Here is a 22,536-nt window from a genome sequence, read left to right as displayed (position 1 = left end):
TTCTGATACCTGAAATTTTTGATACTACTAGCATTGTCGGTATCGCTACCAATGTTATCGGTATCGCTGGGCTAGAGATAAAGATAATATCGAAGATATTTTGATAATATCGGAGATAATTCGAACACTATGTAATAACTAATGCTTTTTTAAGATCAAACGGAAATTTATTAGCTAGGGCCGAGCTGGCGCAAAGAATAACAACTTGAAAGGATTACAACACCAAAAGAAACGAAAAATTACAATCATCCAAATCCATTAAAGAAGAGGCCCATTGAACTACAAAAAGCTTTGCTTTGTTGGAAACAACCACCTCCAACCCACAATGATTCTGGAAGCATCTGGTATTCCTTTCTCTCTAATTGCCCATAGACTACCTAGCAAAGTCAATCTCCATGATGCTCTTCTTTCTTTCCTAAGCCAACTCCATGCCATGCCATCAACAAGTCACCTATTGAGCCCAGTAACAACCATGTTGCCTCAAACGAAACAAGAAAGTTTTCCCATATTCTTTAGGTAAACGGGCAAATCACAAAGAGATGATCGACCATCTCCACATTAGCCATACACATGACACGGATGTTGGGAATTGCCATTAACCTTTTTTAGAGATTGTTAGTGGTAAGGAGTCTCTTTTTCCCAACAATCCAAGCAATAGTCGCTAATCTTCGGGGAGCACCATAGGACCAAAGGCTAGACGTCTAGACACATGTCTCACCCACCGACAAAGAAGCACATTGTAGGAGGGGCTGAGAATCAACTAGACTTGTCCATATTCCACACCATCCGATCTCAAGCCTCCTCCATCGACAAGCAACTTAGAAGATAGCCTTGTAACCTCACCAACTCCACTTCATCGTCGAGCAAATTCATGCGGCATGAGAGATCACACCACTACCCCAAGGCACCAAGAGTAACATCTAGGCAACAAGGATATCCCAATCCAAGGTGAGATTCGCCAGCCAATGGCATTCAATCTTTAGGGGAGTTTCCTCTATTTTCCTCATTGCCAACATCAAAGCATATTCCCTAGTTGAAGTTGCCCTTCAAGTTTGATACTGAATACCAAATTCTTAATGCTTTGTAGAGTGAGGACTCTCTAACCCACCACCCACCAACTTGGCATTCGTACTTGCTTGTTATTACCTCCCTCCATAAAGACCCCTCTTCTCTCCCTAACCTCCACAACCACTTCCCATTAAGCTAATGCTTTTACTTTTCATTTTTTCTAGTTACAAAACGTCTTCTCTAGTTCTGAATGGAGGCAATGTCAGCTGTAAGACGACATGGACTTATGGTGATGACACTGGCTGTGAATTTCATGCTCTTCATGAAGCTCTTATTGGTTATAAAATACATGAGCCCCTCTTGCATTATGACATTTTCCTTTCATTAGAGCCAGTGTTCAAAATATCAGTATCGCATGATGTATCGCACCTAAGGGGTACAGATACGTATCAGTTATCGCACGGGATATATCATTTGTATCAAATAATTTATCGCACTTTTTGGTAAACATGGGAAAACATTTAGAAAATTGTTGAATTTTTCAATGAAACATTAGGAATTGTTAAAAAAAAAAATACCTTAATACACACTTTTAAATCATAACATCTCAAAAAAGAAGTGCACGTGATAGGTTTCCTTTGTATAGGGTCCTAAGCTATGCGTTGTCTGATCGAACTAATGCAACTAAATTCGTGGGCAGCTGCAAATTGTACATCCAGTTAGTGGATATTTAATTGGTTGAAAAAAAAAAAAAAAATCTAACCTCTAACTGGTAGACACTTAATTGTTAAAATAAGACCAATTATTATTATGTGTGTCCCACCTCGATGTATGTGTTGTATATCTACGCCCTCCATCCTTCTTGCCAACTCATTTTAGGGCATGAAGCTAAAAATGAAGCATATCAAATTCTCAGGTGGACCACACGACGTGAAACAGTGAGGATTAACCACACAACAAGAAACTGTGAGGCAAGATGGACGTTTAATCCTCACTGTTTCATGTCGTGTGGCCCACTTGAGCTTTGGATCTGTCTGCTTTTTGGGCACATGCCCTAATATGCTCTAGCAAAAAAGTTGGATGGACTGGATTTCTCATAAACATCATGGTGAACCACCACAAGCCCTATAGGACCGTCCGTCTCTAGCTAGGTCCTAGCGGGACGCAAATTGCCTACTGATGTTGTTAGTAGCCAGTATCTACTGGATGGTGCTCTGTGGATCACACCATAATGTGTGTGTTTTATCCACTCCTTCCATCCATTTTCCCAAATAATTTTATACCATAATGCCAAAAATGAGGTAGATTAAAATCTCATGTGGACCACACCACAGGAAACAGTGGAAATTGAACGCCCACCATTAAAAACTTCTTAGGGCCACAACCGTTGAATGACAAGTCTATAGATGAAGCTGATATTTGTGTTTTCACTTCATCAAGGTCTTTGTGACCTAATAAACAGGTTGGATGGAAAATAAACATTACGCTGGGCCCTTAGAAGTTTTTTAATGGTGGTCGTTCAATCACAACTTACTTCTTGTCGTGTGGTCCACTTGAGATTAGGATTTGCTCATTTTTTGGATCACGCCCAAAAATAATATGGAAAAATAGATAAATGGCATGGATATAACATATACATTGTGGTTAGGGGCAACATCAGTAGGCAATCCGTGTATGTCCCAATCCACGTGCGACACGGAACAGCTATGTGGGTGGCAACCTGACTGCGGGCCCCACCATGATGTATTGTATCCACACCATCCATCAATTTGGAAAGATCATTTTAGGGCATGAGCAAAAGAATTATGCCGATCCAAAGCTCAAGTAGACCACACCACAGAAAATGGTGGGGACAATGACACCCACTGTTGAAACCTTCCTAGGGCCCACCATGATGTTTATTTGAGATCCAAGTTGTTCATAAGGTCACACAAACCTGGATAAAGGGGAAAAACAAATATCGGCTTGATTGAAAACATCTGTGGCCCCAAGGTATCCCGTATCGATATCGGTTGGCGTAACGGTGCCCTCCGAAACCGATACGGATACGGGGGCGTAACGGCCCGTAACGGCGCAAAATTTTGTTTTTGCCAAAAAAATATGAAAAAATATGGATTAAATCCGGAATATTCTAAGCATTCCAAATATGCGTTCGTTTATAAATTGGAACATGTTTATGGTGGTGTAACGGTCCACTCTTTGGTGAGAAGTTGTATCAGACTGTCTGATGAATTTATGAACTAGATAACCTGAATTTGACTACAAAATTCATATATTTAATTTTCTAAATATCTAATTTATATACTAAACAATTTGATATCATTTCTCCCAATAGTTCTTTTAAAAAATGAAATTAAATTCAGGTAGATCGCGTTGCCAATTTGGGGCTGACTTGGAGGACCAATCCATGCCCCAAATCAGCCTCAAATTCATGCAATTTATTGGCATTATCCCACTTCTGAATTGGTGGACATTTATTGGATAGTGAATCATGAAAAAAAAAAAAACCAAAAGGCCCTATTTTAAAAAATAAGCGTCCACAAATTAATAATTAAAACTATTCAAACAATTTGATTTTGGCATTTTGAGTTAGCAATTACAGTCCATAATTTAATTGGTAAATTTTAGGTTAATACATGTCTCGTGTACAATTTTTTAAGGGCCCGAATTAGGTAGGACTCAAATTGTGAAGTGTAGCACACGAGTGTCAAAGTTTTTTGGACCCCACTCGTGATGAATGTGTTATATCCACACCGTCCATCCATTTTGCCAAATAATTTTAGGGCATGAGCCCAAAAATGAGGCAGATCCAAAGCTCGAATTAGGCGGGACTCGGATTGTGAAGTGTAGCACACAAGTGTCAAAGTTTTTTGGGCCCCACCGTGATAAATGTGTTATATCCATACCGTCCATCCATTTTGCCAAATAAATTAACAGGTTAGATGGAAAATAAACATTACAGTGGACCCTAAGAAATTTTTAATGGTGAGCATTCTATAACCACTATTTCATATGCTGTGGTCCACCTGAGATTTGGATCTTACTAATTTTTTGAATCATAATCTAAAATGATGTGGCAAAATGGATGGACGGCATGGATAAAAAACATACAGCATGGTGGGGCCCATGTGGCACGTATACAATTTTATTAAATTGTGCAACGTGCTGCGTAACGCGTACCAGTCCATTCATTTGACGCAAGCAAGTCATGTGGGTCTGATCATGAGGTATATGTTATATCTAAACCGTCCATTCATTTGACGAGCTCGTCTTAAGGCTTGACACGAAAAATAATACAAATCTAATTATCAAGTGGACCACACTGCAAAAAGCAGTGAGGGATTGAACGTCTACCATTGAAACCCTTTTTGGGATCACAGAACTTTTTGATCAATATGAAATTTGTTTTTCCTCTTCATTCAGGTCCTTTTGACCTTTTGAATAGATTGGATGGAAAATAAATGTTACGGTGAGCCTACAAATTTTTTAACGGTGAAAATCATCATCTCGCTGCTATTTTTGGTGTGGTCCAGACGATCTTTGGATACGATTCATTTTTTGGCTAATGCTCTAGAATGATATTTAAAAATAGATGAACGGTGTAGATATAATAAATACATCGCTGTGAAGCCCATGTAACTTTGATCTCCTTTGAACCGTTCGTACAACTCGGAGCTCGAGGACTGTTAGCGCTCGTGTTAGCGTGACACGTACCTATTACAACAGCTAAGCTGTGTGGTACACCTGCGAAAAAAAAAAGGGGGGAGAGAGGGAAAGAGGGAAAGAACAGAGAGAGAGAGAGAGAGAGAGAGAGAGAGAGGAGAAGAAGAAGAAGAAAAAGAGCCGCAGCCGCAGCTGTCCGAGAAGAGGAAGAAGAAGAAGAAGAAGAAAGAGAAGAAGAAGAAGAAAAGAAACGAAAAAAGTTAGTTTTTTTCTTCTTTTTTTTTTCAAGGCCCGTAACAGCCGTCACGGTCACGGAATTTCGTAACGGCCGTTTCGACCCCGTATCGCATAACAGTGTCAGCCGTTACCATTACGTATCGGTCGATACAGCCGTATTGTAACGGATACGGGACACCTTGCGTGGCCCCTAAGAATTTTTCAACGGTAGACATTCAATTCACACTGTTTCATGTGGTGTGGTCCACTAGATCTTTAGATATGCTTCTTTTTTTAGCTCAAGCCATAAAATTATCTGATAAAATGGATGAATGGAGAGGATAAAATACATAAATCACGGTGGGCCCCACAGAGCTTACTCAGTATGAGTTACTCAGCACGCAATCCCCTTCCTACGAAGTTGGGGCGCAGCTTCGGTGGATCTAGTGGGAACTTGACCGTGGGGCACACTGTAATTTATTTTGCTCATATCCACATCGCCCATCTGTTTTTTAAAACTCATTTTAGAGCATAGTCCCAAAATTAAAGCAAATCCAAATCTCAGGTGGACCATAATACAAGAAACAGTGGTAGTCGACCATTAAAAACTTTCCATGGGCCACAAAAGTTTTTGATCAAGTTGATATTTGTGTGGTCTCTTCATCCAAGTCTTTGTGACCTTACCAACGGGTTGGACGGCGTGGATGTAAGACACATACATCACAGTGGGCCCCACAGTTAGGAATCCATCGAATGGATCCACCAAAGCCACGCTCGGAGTTGGGGTACTCCCCAATCTGCGCTACACATGGGACCAGCGATGTGAGTGGTACCCTGACTGTGGGCCCCACCATGATGTATGTGATCTATCCACACCGTCCATACATTTAGAGATCATTTTAGGGCACAAACCAAAGAACAAGGCCGAACCAAAGCTTAAGTGGACCGGTATCGCTACAAGTTTCGCTAGTCAGGGATACAAAAACAATATCGATATCACCGATAATATCGCTGATAATCGGAAATGCGGAGAAACATGGGGAAAATGGTGGAATTTTCAGAGAAACTTTTGGAGATGTTAAAATGTACATAATTGCATATTTAGAAAAAAAAATTGCAAAAAGAATACATACATAACAAGTTTCCATTTAATGGGGCCTTAAAAGCATGTGTTATTGTAAGAAATCAGTCCAACCATCCCATCCGGCCTATTTAACTATCCAACCTTCCATCCAAACATCCATCGATATTACAAAATATCAACAACACATGATATTTCACCAAGAAATCATCAATAATTAGAAAGGAAACGAAAGATTGTGGTCTCAATATCGTGCATGTTGCGATATTAATAATATCGAGATATAATCAATGACGAATTGAACATTACATACAACCATATGCCCATGAAAAAAAAAAAAAAAATTACTATTGAAATATTGTCGATACACTTATGATGCAAGCATTACCTAGAATTTACATAGTCGAAAATATTGGCGATACATTGGCGATATTGATGCATTGGCAATACAAGCGACACCTAGAATTTACATAGTTGAAAATATTGGCGATTACATTAGCGATATTGATACGTTGGCGATACTTAGTGATAGATTGCTAATACCTAGAATTTCTGATACTACCATCATTATCGGTATCGATACCAATGTTATCGGTATCGCTGACCTGGAGATAAAGATAATATTGGAGATATTTCGATAATATCGAAGATAATTCAAACAATGGTCTCAACTAGCAAGCAGCAGATTGCAACATCCCATTCCCAAATCCTCCATAGAAAGAAAGAGAGGGCCACCAAAACAGATCCACATCACTCAATATTTAACATCTGGAAAATTTTCAGATGTCAAGAACCTTTCAAATATTATCTAGGGAAAACCATATACAGCCATCTAAACAAAATTTTCAATTTCATAATTTATCTAGAATTTAACCACTTAATGATCAGTTATCTGTGTAGTTCTATTCTGTTATAGCCATAAGGTATATTGGATAACAAACTCAATAGACAAGGTTCCATGTTTATGACAAACAGATGACCAGCAGAAACATTTAAGAAACAATTTCAAAAAGGTCAAATCCATCTTATGCTAAAAAAAATGTTACGCCATGTCTAAATGGCTGAGCCAACAAAGAACAAGTGACCCTACATGAGAATCCAATCCCTTCTATAGTGTCATTAGCACCAAACCCCTTTTATAGTCATGCACATGGACAATATTTCACAAAGACGGCAAATGCGACCAAGCATCCAATCAAGTATCAGCATACTGATTGGTGTTATGAACTTATGGGTAGATGAAAATATCAATGAGGAAAAGAAAATTATGAGCAGATAAATGCAAGTCAACTTTCATAATTCCATGCCCAAGTATGGCAGCTAAAGTTGGCATTCAAGTACGGAAACGCATCTCAGCACCAAAAAAGACCAAAATCTCATAGACTTCCGAAAAGAAAGGGAAGATAAGTGTACAGCACCACCAGACATTACGGAAGACATGAAACAATGTGCATTCTCCATTCAGCAGAAGCTACCAAAGCAATTAAGCCAAACATCAAGGGTAACAGGCTAACAGCATGGAATTGCATTAGTTCTACCTAGATTTAGCTAAATCCTCTTCAAGACTTCTAGCACGTTCAACAGCCTGCTCAAGAGCCTTCTTTGTAGCAGCCTGCAAATATTTTCACAAAATGTCAGGATCATTGAGAAAATACTGCATGTCCATGCTCAATTAATGTCTTACCTGAGAATCTTCAAATAGAAGCATAAGGTTCTTCCTTCCATCCTCTGCAAAGATCACCATATCAATTATGTGGGCCAAACGAAGCATCTATTAAAAGCCAATATGTATTGCTGAACTTGCTTTCTCTGTAGTTCATCATTTTATGTCAGGAGCATTTTAGTAATTCTGCTATGATTCTATGTCAGGAGCATTTTAGTATTTCTGCTCTTACTTCAAAGTATTTCTGCTATGACCATCTGTAGTTCTTAATTTTATCTTCACTAGCTAGGTCCCGTTTCTAGACATTTTAATCATGATCAGACGTAAACTCAAACACATTTTAACCTATAATGACAAATGCACTAACAAGTTCACAGTTCACACACAAATGGCAAAGGTTAAACCTGTATTAGCTTCCACAGAATTATGACAAGAGGCACGAGTTTTAAGCTCCTCTTCATATAGTCTCTTGTACATTGCAACCTGTGAAAGAAAACAGTAATACTACTTTCAAGCATTACAACACCAGAAACTCTTAAGACTTACCTATTGGTTCAGCACACAAGTAAAACTATTCATCGACCAGACAGTGGAAATTTGATGTAAATGATGAAAACAGAACAGATCTGAGGGGAAAGACTTACAGAACTGTGAAGTGACTCTATCATGCGCCCTTGCTCCTCAGACCTTTTTAACACAGCTGCTACTTTGGATGAAGCCTCATCAGTACGCTTTTGGAGCTCCATTTCAAAGCTCTCCTGGATATCCATAGAGGGGGTTCTAACTAAATATCAGCTATGTTTCAGTGCATAAGAAAGCCAAAAAGAAAAAAAAAAAAAAAAAAAAAAAAAAATTGTAAAAATAGAATCTGTACATGTGAATAAAATTATTCTATGTGCACTTTTGCAGATTACGTAGATTCCATTTTATTTTTTGAAGGATTGGCAGATTACTTGGTTCAGGAAGGACCGAAACCAGCACCCAAGTGGGAGTTGACTTGACCCTAGTTGGAGAGTGCACTGCCAGCTCAACTAATGAACTCAATGTAGACTCCACATCGAGATATTATCAAAAACAGAAAAATGCTGCCTCCCTATAGTATTAGTTGAGAAACATAATGATGGGGACATCAGAGGACCTACTCGGGTGTACCGGAAATGGAGACGACCACCCACGTCAGTGCGGCTTTCTTTGTGGATGGGAGACAAGTTCCAGATGGGGCCCATCAGGCCATTTTGAAGGCCCCACATGCATTGGACGTGCATCAGGAAGACCTCACCTTGGGATGATGCATGTAGGCTGCTTAGGAAATTATTTTAGTTATAGGATTTCTATTTCGTGTTGATCCGACCGTTGGATCTTGTCAATCGGGCCATCGGGCCACCAGATCTTTTAGATCTGGGCCTCTTGTACTCTGATCTTACTTTATTTATGGTTTTTGTTATTTTTAGGAGTAATTTGATGGTTGAGATTGATAATATATGTTTTAGTTTTCTTATTTTGGATGATGAGTCACTTTACTTAATGAGTGGCATAGTTGTAATTATGCTGAATTTTAATTCCGAATTTTTTAATTATAAAACCACAAGGAGAGTGAGTTCCAACCCTAGTAGTGTTATGGAGAAGAAAAAAAGAAGACAGAAGCTCTCGTGTGAAGGAATTTTCCTCATTGTTTTCTAAGTTTTTTTATATTTAAAATTTTAAAAAAAAAAAAAAAAAACCCTCCCTTCCAATTGAATTGTGGAAGGGTACAAACTTGTTTGGTGGTCGATTCCCCAAGGTATTCTTCTTCTTCTTCTCTTGTCTTCCTCTTTTCATTCCCATTACAACCTTTTAAACTCTGGATCTTCAATTTCCTATTTTTCCCAATTTATAAAAACCCTAATTCCAAAATCCTCAATTCCCATGAACCATAATTTTCCTAATTTCAGATTTTTCCCTTTCCTAACCCTAATCATAAAACCTACAAATTTGTCCATTGAATGTGGAACATGCCTATGCTAAATTGGAAGTTCTATCCTTTCATCGGTCCTAGTTTTAATTGATTTATGTGATTTATTAGCATGCGGGCAAGTGATTTAAGTTAAATCATATTTTATTACCAATTGTTTACTCTTAATTAATTGGTAAGTTGGCATCTTTTGTTAATTGAATTACTTTATGGACTCTTTCATAATCTCGACGTTGCATGCCAGCATTAAATCATGTGTCCTGCATCACATAATATAATAATCCAAATACAATAGTCCAAATTTTTTTTCTGATAAATAAAATATGGTGGTCAAAATCCTTTTCCAAGAAACAATAAGATTGAAACTGAAAGTGATCCAATAATTGACAAAATCATCAGCACAAGATTGTCAAACTTACCCTTAACTCCACATCTCTTTGGTCATTCTGGTTGGAAAGACTGCGGACAAGACTTCGAAGCTGGACATTCTGCTCAACTAATCCTTCTATATCCTTAAAAGTCAACTGCTTCATTCATTCAATAAAAAAGTAAGGTCAAGGATTTACTGGCCCAAACTTGCAGAGAGATTATTTAAATTTATGCTTAAAAACAAATTACTCACAAGACGATCGGAAATAACCTTGTCAGCTTCTGTCTCATCATCCACCTCAACCACATGGGCAGCAGGGAAATCATCAGGAAAGACCTGATTTCCTGCCCCACATCGGAATTGGGTATCCTGACATTCCTTGAGAAGAACTGTAACCTGAGATATCAGCTCCCAAAAATCAACAGAGTACATCACTAGTTGTAGGAATATGCATTTTGTATTTTTAACCACATAACAAATAAATTACTTAAAAACTAGTAGTTCATCTTACGAGAGTCACATGGAACTATGAAGTATTCTCATTGCAATTTTACATCACCTTGACATAAAGAGGAATGCATAAGCCATAAATGGCATGGAAAAATATTAGCGGAAAAATTGCATGTTCTATTACCTGCTTTTGGAGGTCAAGTATCTCTTTATGAGCTACATCATAATCTCGCTCTTGCCTCCTCAACATGGCCTGGAAAAACAACCAAGTGAACGAAAGAATAATAAAACAATGGGGTCACTCAGCTAACCACTCAAAAGATCATATACCTTCAATTCCCTGATGGTATTCTCAAAATTAGCATGCTCAGAAAGCGACTGCTGCAATTTCTGATTCATCAAATTATATGCTTCCACCATTCTCTCATGTTCCGCTGAGGTAAGCAAAATGATTCTGATCAATACTTTGAATAGAAGTCATCAAAAAGAAATGACATCACAAGGAAGATTTCATTCTAAAGAACCTCAGACCTCCTGGCAATCAAACTGGACACAGAATGTCAATCTAAATGAAGCTAAGTCACTGAAATGTTTATGTCACAGTCTGACTATATCAACTCAATAATTAGATACTGCCAGTGCATGGATACTGCATACAAGCATCATCATGAAGAATCTGCACAAGATTTTCATTAACGATAATTTCTTGGCCGTGCATAGTAAGAGGATATTTAAGGTCAAAGAGTAGAAGAAGGGAAAATCTTTGAGAAAATAAAGAACCTGATCATAATGTGGGCATGGCAATTTGATGAGGACATGGACAACTAGATGCTCATGGATTGGGCTAATACACTTGCTGAATATTGGAATGGATTAGATCATGGAAAGAGGCACAAATACCTTCCATAATGGGACAGATACAACATAGATCTGTCAATGGACTACATATAGTAGTAGTACCTTTGGCACACTTTTATGGTCCATAAGAGGTACTAGTAGTGGCGTTTACTTTATGTTACGAATTTGACATTATTTTTGGACGAATTATGGTTTACTTTGTTTTGTTTATGTTTCAATTAAGTAGGTAGGGGTATCTAAGGCCTTTTTTTTTTCCTTTAAGTTAAGATTGTAAGGATGAGAATATAACATCTAGCCCTAAGATTATGCTTGATGTACAACCAAGATCAGTGCTAGGGCTTATCTTCTATTTCCCTCATATAAAACTCAATAAAGAAAAGCCATCTAATGGCTTTTTGGTTTTTCTCTTCTACATGCATTGGCGTCAACCCGTTTTATAGGGTTTTGAGTAAGCTTAAGCCTTGACAAGTGGGGCGTGTGATCTAGGCCATCAACTTCGTGATTATTCGCTGGTTTTGCATTGATTTTCCAATCTTTTACGCTAAAGAATCTCTATTCTTGGATTGGGCTTGTTTTGGAGTGTGATTTTTGGTGCTACGGTTTGACACAGTGTTCGAAATATCGATACTATCGGCCGATATTATCGGTATCGCGGTCCAACGATACGAAATCCTTCGAAAGAGACCAAAAAGAAAAAAGAAAAAAAAAATGCCAAATATCATTCGGGAAAGCGTCATTATCCGAAAAAATCGGGGGAAAAAAAAAAAGGCCAGATGATGGATTTTGGTACCTGTAGAAAAGATCTCCATGATCGGAAGCCTCCATTTGATGCGACATTCAAATCAAAGCGCCATTCGTAGGTTACCGCAAATAAAATCTCCGATTTTGGAGAGAAATCTGTCGAAATCCTAGCCGATTCGTGAGATTTTGTTGAAATTTTAGGGTTCCAGCCTTATTACAAAATGTCTCTGTTTAAAAAAAGGGCAGCCGAGCCCCCCTTTTAAGGAACTGGAGTACTGTGCACCACCGAGTTTACTGGTGTGTTGACGTCACCAAGCTCTGTGGGTCCCATCATGAGGTATGTGTTATATCCAAACCGTTCGTCCATTTGGCGAACTCTTCTTAAGGCTTGAGCCTAAAAATAAGACAAATCCAAAGATCAAGTGGACCACACTGCAAACAGCAGTGGGAGATTGAATGTCTACCATTGAAACCATTTTGGGGGTCACAGAAGTTTTGGATCAATATGATATTTATTTTTCTTCTTCACCAGGTCTATGTGACCTAATTAACAGATTTAATGGAAAATAAACATTATGGTAGGCCCTACGAATGTTTTAACTGTGAGAATCAGTCCCCATTGTTATTTGTGGTGTGGTCCACTTGAGCTTTGGATATTAATCATTTTTGAGTTCATGATATGAAATGATTTCTCCAAATTCATGAACGATGTAGATATAATAAATACATTATTGATGTGCCATGTGACTTTGAAATGTTAGTACAACTCGAGCTTGAGGAGTGTCAGCGCTGGATGCAAATTTCCTGCGAAAGGGTTTTCAAAGGAAGCTCCTGCGCTTGAAACCATAGGTGGGGCCTACTATGATGTTTGTGAGGAATCCACTCCGTCCATCCGTTTTTTGAGAACAATTTAGGACATGGGGTCAAAAATGAGCAAGATTCGATACTCAAGTGCGCCAAAAACGTGAGGATTAATCGTCCACACTTGAAATATTCGTGGGGCCACAGAAGTTTTGAATCAGACCAATATTTGTATTTTCAATTCATCCTAGTAGGAATGACGTTATGAACAATATGGATGGCATGTAAACACCACCGTCGACCCCAGGGAGGTTTCAACGGTAGGAATTTCCCTACCCACCTTTTCCTTTAGTGCGGCCCACTTTAGTCTTGGATCCTACTCACTTTTGCTGTAAAGTTCTAAAATAAGCTCAAAAAACATATGGACGAGGTGGATTTCTTACAAACATCATAGTGGCCCCACATAGGTTTCGAGCGCAGGAACTTAGCAGGAAATCGGCGTCAGTCAGTGCCCGTATTTCCAGTGTGCTGGGAAGGCGTAGTGGGCAATGTACTTTGTAAATTTTGTGGGGCCCGCTATAATTCATATATTTTATCCACTCTGTTCATCCATTTTACCATATAATTTTATGGTTTTAGCCTAAAAAATGAAGCATTTCCAAAGCTCAAGTGGACCACACCATAGAGAATAGTGCAAATTGGACGGCTATCGTTAACAAATCCTTGGGGGCCAAAGAAGTTTTGGATCAAGCTGATCTTTGTTCTTGTCCTTCATCCATGTCTTTGTGATCTTATGAACAGGTTAGATGAAAAATAAACATCACTGTAGGTCCCAGGAACGTTTCAACAGTGAAAATCATTATTCCTACTGTTTCGTGTGGTCTATTTGAGCTTTGTATGTATTTCAAATTTGTGCTCAACCCCTAAAATGAGCTAGAAAAACGGATGGCCGACGTGGATAAACCATGTACATTCACGATGGGCCCAACAAAGTTTATTCAGTATTATAAGAGCGTATTTAAGTGCAATGCAGGAAGTAGATTAGGCGAGACCCTAGCCTCACCCAAGACCATACAGCTCCTACCGTGGTACCCAACTTGACATGTGTATTCTATATCCACTTTGTCCATCCATTTTTTCAGATCATTTTACTGCATGATCCCAATAATTAAGAAGATCCAAATATCAAGTGGACCATACTTAAGGAAACAGTGGTAGTTGAACAAGGTACCATTAAAAACTTTTTAGGGTACACCTTATTTTTTCCTATATTTTATTAGGCATTCAACCTGCTGATAACTTCACATAAGTTTGAATGAAGAGAAAAAAACTATTATCAGCTTGATCCAAAACATTTGTGGCCCACTAATGGTCAATCACCATTGTTTCCTATGGTATGATCTACCTGATTATTGGATCTGCTTTATTTTTTGGATAATGTCTTAAAATGATATGAAAAAACGGATGGACGAGGTGGATACTGAATATATTTATCTTAGTTCAATCGGACAACGCATAGCTTAGGACCTATACAAAGGAAACCTACTATGCGCACTTCTTTTTTAAGACTTTATGATTTAAAAGTGTGTATTAAGGTCTTTTTTAATAATCCGTGAAGTTTCATTGAAAAATTCAACCATTTTCCCAATGTTTCCCCACGTTTCCCAAAAAGTGCGATAAATTACGCAATACAAACGATATTTCCCGTGCGATAACCGATACGTATCTGTATCCCAAGGGTGCGATACATTACGCGATACCGATATTTCGAACACTGGTTTGACAATAACCATGCGAGTGACAACTCTCCTTCATTGGCTACATCAAATTGATACCAGAGCCTTCGTTTTCGCCATTGTTACGTTCTTGCATGAGCTTCCTATTCTGCGATGATGCCGCATAGAGACCATGGTACACGAGGAATAATGAATGAGGAAAATGCAAATCTAGTAGAAAAGAGATTTAACATGTTAGAGAGGCAAATGCAGACAATCTACAAACAACATGCTAAACAATTAGCAAGGAATGAATTACCGACTTAGAAAGACGATGATGATGAGTCAAGTGGGAGTGATATAAACACATTTCATCATGAGGCTCCATTTGTTGAGCAGCAACAAGAGAAAAGAACGGGGAATCATTATGATCGAAGTAAGGCATTGGAAGTGAAGGTGGAAGTCCCTAAGTATCATGATAGCATGCATGGGAACAATTTTCTAGGTTAGATTGATGCAATGGAAAGGATCTTTGATTACAGAGATGTGAAAGAAGAAGAAAAAAAAGTGAAAATAATCGCCATGAAGTTGAAAGGTATAGCTTCATTGTGATAGGAATAGGTTGAGGCCAACCGATATAGGAGCGGAAAGTCCAAGGTGAAAACATGGGAGACGATGAAGTTTCTCATGATGAAGCCCTTTCCTCCCATAGATTGCCCAGTCTCTTCCAGCGATTACAACATATCCAACAAGGGGGACGATCGTAAAGGAGTACGCCGAAGAATTCCATCATCTAGTGGCTTGGAATAATTTATCCGAGATCGAGGAGCTAATCTCACGTTTAATGGATGGGTTTCAACCTACTATTGCAAAGTAGTTGGGAGAATTCAGTCGGTGTTTACAGTTGTGGAAGCATGCAAGCAAGCCTCCTCGGCGGAAATGAGGAATAAGACTAAGCATAGTCGCACGGAAGCTTCTAATTAAACTACTGGTAATTGAGGCAATAGTAATAAGCCCATGGCGTGCTCGAGCCAAGCCAAAAACACCACTCCAGCGTCCGGGTCGCGGATTTGGAAAGAACAGGGCAGCCGGAAGGACAAGTTAGAAAAGCATCCAATTTGGGCATATATCCTCTGAATGTTGGAAGCTAGGAGTCAATTTGGCCTGTAGTTCTAAAACCGTTATGGAGGAACAATCAATTGACGATGAGGGTGAGACCACAGAGGGAACGTATGATGCAGATTATGATATTGACAATGGAGATTATGGGATATATAGTGATGGTTTGAAGACGTTAGTGATCTGAAAGGCTCTTCTTGCACCTAAGTTGCCTAAAAAACATGATTGATTGCGGACTAATATCTTGTATACAAGTTGTACAATGAACGGAAAAATATGCGGAGTGATCATCAAAGGGGCTGGTTGTAACATCGTCATCTCAGAAGAGGTAGTATAAAGCTCCAATTGAAGATCGAGAGGTATTCGGTTCCATACAAACTTCATTGTTTAAACAAGGTAACAAGGTAAAGGTTTCCCGTCGTTGTTTAGTTTCATTCACTATTGGTAAAACTTATCATGACATTGTGTGGTTGGTCATATAATCCAAGGGATGGATGTGTGCCCACATAATGTTAGGCCGACCATGGCAGTACGATAGGCGGACCATTCAGGATGGTTGAAAAAATGTATACACATTCATGAAAGATAATCATAAAATAATTTTGAAACCCAGAGAGGACCCAAGCGAAACCCAAGTTGGCGAATACAAAGATGTATTCTCAGATAAGCTATCTCCAAGAGACACCAGTCTTCTATCCCATGAAAAGTTTCTAGAGGAAATTGAGGGCCATGATATGGTTTATGTGTTAATTAGAAAAAATGCTAGTGCTACCACCCTTGTGAGTAAATCGATGGTAACCCTAGTTGGTGAATACAAAATTGCATTCTTAGATGAGGTACCTTTGGGATCATTGTAGATATCCAACAATGCATTGACTTATTATCGGGGTTGAGCTTACCCAATGAAGCAGCCTACAGGATGTGCGCAAAAGAGGAGGATGAGTTAAAACAGCAAGTCACCGAGTTAATAGAAATGGGGCACATTAAGGAGAGTTTGAGCCCACATGCAATTCCAACTCTACTAGCTGCTAAAAAGGATGGCACATGCAAGATGTACATTGATAGTAGGGCAAGCAACAAAATCACCATAAAATATTGGTTTCTGATACCCTGATTGGATGACATGTTGGATATGCTTTTGGGTGCGAAGATCTTTTTTTTTAAATAGGCCTACATAACGGATAGATTCAGATCCACTGGGTGATGAGTAGAAGACCGCGTTTAAAACGCAGGAGGGATTTTACGAATGGTTGGTAATACCTTATGATCTCTCTAATGCACCAAGGACGTTCATGAAGGTAGTGAACCAAGTGCAACCACCCTACATTGGAAAGTTTAGAGTGGAATATTTTGATGACATCCCAATCTATAGTTTGAATATGTGCACCCATATGCATCATCTACGGAATGCATGAGACACTTTGAGCTTAGAGTTGTTAAATGTTAATCTTTAAAAAAATATATATGTAATTTGGGAATGGAGCGGGTTGGGCTCTTAGCTATGTGGTGGGTGCAAATGGTATTAGTGTAGATCAAGAGAAGGTGCAAGCAGTGCGGGAATGACCCATACCTAAGTACGTGATGTACAAAGTTTCCTTCGAGTGACTACTTTATGTCGCAGATACATAAGAAATTTTCGTTCATTGGCAGCTCCTTTGATAGATTGCTCCAAAAAAAAGGATAGTTTAGGTGGTCAACATCAACACAAAAAAGTTTTGAAGCAGTGAAGAAGAAGTTGACGGAGGCACTTGTATTAACTTCGTCGGACTTTGAGAAGGTGTTCTAGGTAGGTTGTGACGCATCCTACATTGGCATCGTGGCAGTATTCAGCCAAGATAACCGGCCCACAACTTTTTACAATGAGAAGCTAAATGGTCCAAGAGTGTGGTACTCTACATATGACGTGGGGTTCTACACAATTGTACAGGCTCTGCATCATTGGAGGCATTACTAAGTGTAGCGCGGGTTCGTATTATTCTCCAATTATGAAGCTTTGAAATATTTAAACGGGCAACAGAAATTTAATCGGCAGCATGAGTAATGGGTATCTTGTTTGCAGCAATTCCTTCACTCTAAAGCATGAGGCAGGCACACAATTGGGCAATTGATGCATCGAGTCGCAAGAGGAGCTTAGTAACTATATTGCAAGCCCAGTTGGTTGGCTTTGGTTGCTTCGTGGATATGTATATCGTCGACTAGGATTTTGGGCAGATTTGGACCAGAATGGAGAGTGGGCGACAAGGAGAATATATTGTACAAGATGGTTTTCTCTTTTGAGGCTCGAGATTGTGCATCCCAGCTCGTTCTTTTTAGGAGAAACTATTAGCAAAGATTCATGCAGGAACTTTCTTGTACCCTTATTTTGTTGAATATGCAAGGTTTCATGTATTGGTAATGGCTAAAAAGAGTATTTTGTCATATTTGAAGGCCAATGACCATGCATATTTTCTTCCTAAGAGGAATGTTATAGCTAAGCAAAGAAGTATATGCAACTTCCACTAGTTCCAACCAAAGAAGAGGCTTTCCAAGCTTTCTCAATGTATCAGAGAAAACATATGTTTAGGAAGGTGGATCAAGCAGTTCCCCCTTTGATTATTTCCCTACCTTGTGAATGTTTGTAACTTTGTATAATGATTTTCTTTTTCTATTTTCTTCTTTTTTTGTTTTTGCGATTAGTGATTTAGGTTGATGCAAATGACAAGTATCTTAACCTAGCCTGTAGGTTGATATGATACTCGTGGCTACATGACGGTAACTAAAGGTTTCACTACCTATAGATACCATTCTTGGTGTGCTAATTAGTCATGCAGGTAGCCATTGTTTGCTTATTACCTCCATCAATCATGCAGGTGCTGTACTTGGAGGTGGATATATTATTAATGCATGTGATGCAGATCGATACAATTTGCTGGATTGTAGTCGAATACGACTGATTCATAATACTGTACTTGGAGGTGGATTTGCAGCGTTTGATTCATGCAAGTGGAGAGAGTTTAGACAGGTTTCAGTTGGACATACATAGTTACTGGAAGATAAGTCTAACAAGCCACTGACTATATCTGAAATGAGAGTCTGATAAACCATCTATCCATATCCTAATGGAAATGTAGTAAACAATTCTATGCATGGATGCTTCAGATTGTTAGCTTTGCTGTCTTTCAGCTATTCAAACTAGGCAGAACCAAAATCAACATAGAACGTAATGAGGAAACCTATTTTCTCTACTAACAATCGAGCAAGCAAACAATACTAAAAAAGGAGAAAGAAAACTAGGAGACAATATGAAATATAAATAAAGGCATAGGAAACGAAAAGAAGCCAGCCTAATAAGAAGGAATGTTATAACATTAGACGACAAGAAAGAAAAGATGTATCTTAGTTATCTATTTGAGGAAAGTGTGCATGACAATAAGCAGTCACCTCGTTCATCTAAAATGACTTCAGCTTTCTCCTGTATTTCATATAGAACCTGCAGATGCAATACAACCATAAATAAGCATTTCACACCAATGAAACTCATTTAAAACACAATGTTATAAAGGGAAAAAAGGATTTAAAAAACAGGGAAAAGAAGTTGCTGTCAGCATCATCATCTCAGCCCTTCTCCCACTAATTAGGATTGGCATTTAATTAGTATATTAGCAAAAGTTTTACGATTGATGGCACACCAGACATTTACCACCCCCCTGACTCTGGAACTGGCCATTGTAGAGTCAAACACTCACAACACCCCCATGCTAACATGGCCCAAAACCCCTAAAACCCAATAAATACATGCACGCCTTCAAGCACAAGCAACCAAATGAGAGTTGTGGAGACATGCCACTGAGCGTAAGGCACACATGCATAGAATTCCAACATTTTGGATAATAAGAACAAGCACCTGGGTTGGAACGGAAGCACACACATACCACCACCATCGGTCCAAAAGTGGAAAAGACATGCTCAAGCAGTTTGCAATAAATAGCAGGGAAAATACCAATACATCTTTGCCAAACACAACTCAAATGCCAACACAATCATGCCCAACATGCACTTTCGCTAACCACTTTACATTACCCAGAAAGGGGGCATGTGATACCAAACAAGCTCACTGGGCATGATTACAAGATAAAAGGTATGATTAACCGAAGTAACAACTTGATGCAACTAGGTAATGTAGGATGTTAAGATTGATCTACTACGACAACAGAGTGGCTGCACCCTTCTAGAGAAGTTCCAAGGGCTCCTTTATTAGCAACAGAATCAGCTACACAAGAGGCCTCCCTAGAAATTTGATGAAAGGAAACATTCAAAGATTGAGAAAAAGCTGGCACCCAAGGGAGATTATAATTTCCAAACATCCAATCTACCACATTACATTTGAGTCACCCTCAACCACCATGAAACCCTCGACCTGACAAAAAGATACAAACAAAGCTCAACCCCAATTTTAATGGCCAGCAACTCTACCTAGGTTGAGCTTCCAATTCCCACAGGGGCCGGAAAACAAAATCGATGATGCCATGCTCATCTCATAACACACCACCCACCCCAGAAACCCCAAGATTAGCTCTGGAAGTCCTGACAACGCTCCCCCAATTTCAAATAAGATTGGATTTGGAGACCCCTTAAACTCTTGTGCCTACAATCTCCAATTTATAATCTCTTTTAGCTTATGCCTGCTCATATGACTGCATTTTATGGATCTACCGGTTCTGCATCCCTTCAAGAATTAACATCCCAAGCACCACTCACATAGTCACATGTACTGTATAACTACTTAATGATAAAACCAGAAAATCAGTCCCAACATGTATTGCATAACTACTAACTGACAAAACCAGAAAATCAGTCCCAATCTCGCAAAAGACCATCCTAAAAGTATTTAAGTTTACCCATTAACCATATCTACAGGAGTATTCATACGAGGACTAAGCAATCAATTCTCTATCAAAGTAACTCAATTAGGAGAATTTTAATTTCAAAAAATACACACGATAATGTTCAAGGTGCAAAAATACGCCTTAAATTTAAAGAAATCATGTCGCATAAATTCAAAGGTGACATATGGCTAAAAGATCACCAAAAAAAAAAAATCCAAAACAAAAATACTACTAAAATGCGTAAAAACGACAGCCAAATTAACTGGCAAGCAGTAAGCTCAAAATGAATAAATGACATGGACAAGACAAGTTAAAATAGTTGTCCATTCAAATAAGTGATACAATGCAACAATGTAATAGTACAAGGATCAGTAATGATTAATAAACATCCAAACAATTGGTTGGGATAGTCAAAAACATGACTATAACTACAGATTATATTACCCGTTCCAAAATGGCTTGTGAATGCTTTCGTTCCAGCTGCTCATGCCGCAGTGCATCAACAGCCTCTTGATATTTTCCATACATTTTAGCAAGCTAAAATCAAAGGACAAAATGATTAAAAAGAAAGTAAAGAAGGAATTCATGAATGAAAGAAAATATGCACTTACACTCCAACCATTGCGCAGAAGGGAAGCTGCTAATGCAGTTCCTGAAACACCTGCTGGTATATTCGGTACAAGCATCAGACCATCCTCATTTCTGTCAGCAGTTTCAGCTCCACCAATCAATCTGTGAAAAAAAAAAAAAACCCTATTCACATTAGGAACTTCTGCAAATGAATGTGTTGTAATTTCAATCCCACAACAAACCATGATCAACCCTAGATATTAGAAATTTGGATCTAATACCATGGCTAATCCTTCGCTTTGCGGAAGTACGTTCAACAAAGATAGAACAATCAAAACTAGAAACAACCAATCAACCAATCACAAGAACACAATTTAACCTGAAAAAACCCTTGCGGGAAAAAACCACAGCACAAAGCGACAGAGATCTCTACTATAATCAAAAATTTTGAGTTACACCACTCACCTTCTCTGATTACAAGAGCAACCTGATCTCCACAATGCACATCCCTAGGAAAAACCCTAACCCTTGAGAAAAATCCCTTCCCAAGCCCTTACAAAGTGTAGAAAACCCACTCACACTACAAAACCCTTGCCCTATGAGAGAAAACACTCGTCCATACTAAGCCCTAATTGAATTAGGACTAAAATACCCCAACTTACGCAAAACCGCGTAACAAAGTCCACATCCGTCCGTCGGACCAACCGCACCGTCAGTTGGACCGACTCGGACCGATAGAGTCTTGCTCAGCTCCTATGAAATCCTTCACTCTATAGGTTCGACCAACACCCAATTCGGTCCAACCGATAGAGCCTTGTTTCACCTCCCAGACTACGCAGAATTCAAGGGATCTGCACAACAATCTCCACCTTGATTTTTATTCTGCCAAGTTACCCTGAAGATCTCTCGTTCTAGCCACCGCCCTGAGCATAGACCACTCCTTGCATCCTCCACCTAGAACACAGCTCCATCCGCACCCCTACGCAAGGATGCCCAAGCTCATCAATGGCTGGTAAGATTGATCAAGCTCAAGCAGTGCTTGAACTTGTCTGTGGTCACCGGCTTCGTCAACATGTCTGCGGCATTCTCATCCGTGTGAATCTTCTGAAACAGAAACTATCTCGAAGCAATGAGTTCTCGTATCTTGTGAAACCTCACATCGATGTGCTTGGTTCTTGCATGATACACTTAATTCATCACCAGATGGATAGTGTTCTGACTATCACGATACAACCGAATCACCTCCTGCTTCAACCCGAGTTCTCCAATCAGACCATTCAACCATAATGCCTCATTTGACACCTCTGTCGCAGCCATTTTTTCTGCCTCTGTGGTAGACAACGCTATCGTAGACTGTAGCGTAGATCTCCAACATATCGGTCCGCCTGCTAATGTGAAAACATATCCTGTAGTGGACCTCCTGTTGTCCGGATCCCTGCATAATTTGAATCCACGTAGCCTAAAA

The 22,536-nt window shown here is 39.1% G+C and overlaps 1 protein-coding gene across 4 annotated transcripts in view; it reads right to left on the bottom strand.

Annotated features, from left to right (window-relative positions):
* The window catches only part of LOC131241193 (nuclear-pore anchor-like), a 124,228-nt gene that overhangs the window by 59,026 nt on the left and 42,666 nt on the right, over positions 1 to 22,536 (bottom strand). For 3 of the 4 annotated variants that reach the window (XM_058239915.1, XM_058239931.1, XM_058239939.1), the window contains exons 10-20: positions 21,113 to 21,233; positions 20,946 to 21,038; positions 19,057 to 19,105; positions 10,733 to 10,836; positions 10,587 to 10,655; positions 10,205 to 10,348; positions 10,002 to 10,109; positions 8,276 to 8,389; positions 8,036 to 8,114; positions 7,653 to 7,696; positions 7,507 to 7,580 (exon numbers count right to left, since the gene is read on the bottom strand). In XM_058239915.1, coding sequence (XP_058095898.1) covers positions 7,507 to 7,580; positions 7,653 to 7,696; positions 8,036 to 8,114; positions 8,276 to 8,389; positions 10,002 to 10,109; positions 10,205 to 10,348; positions 10,587 to 10,655; positions 10,733 to 10,836; positions 19,057 to 19,105; positions 20,946 to 21,038; positions 21,113 to 21,233 — 999 coding nt within the window. The remainder of the gene's footprint in view (positions 1 to 7,506; positions 7,581 to 7,652; positions 7,697 to 8,035; positions 8,115 to 8,275; positions 8,390 to 10,001; positions 10,110 to 10,204; positions 10,349 to 10,586; positions 10,656 to 10,732; positions 10,837 to 19,056; positions 19,106 to 20,945; positions 21,039 to 21,112; positions 21,234 to 22,536) is intronic. The other variant, XM_058239924.1, reaches the window with a different exon arrangement.

Source organism: Magnolia sinica, chromosome 1 (assembly GCF_029962835.1).
Source record: "Magnolia sinica isolate HGM2019 chromosome 1, MsV1, whole genome shotgun sequence".
Lineage (NCBI taxonomy): Eukaryota > Viridiplantae > Streptophyta > Magnoliopsida > Magnoliales > Magnoliaceae > Magnolia > Magnolia sinica.
The sequence above is the reverse complement of the archived record's forward strand: the minus strand, read 5'-3'. Positions and strand labels throughout refer to the sequence as shown.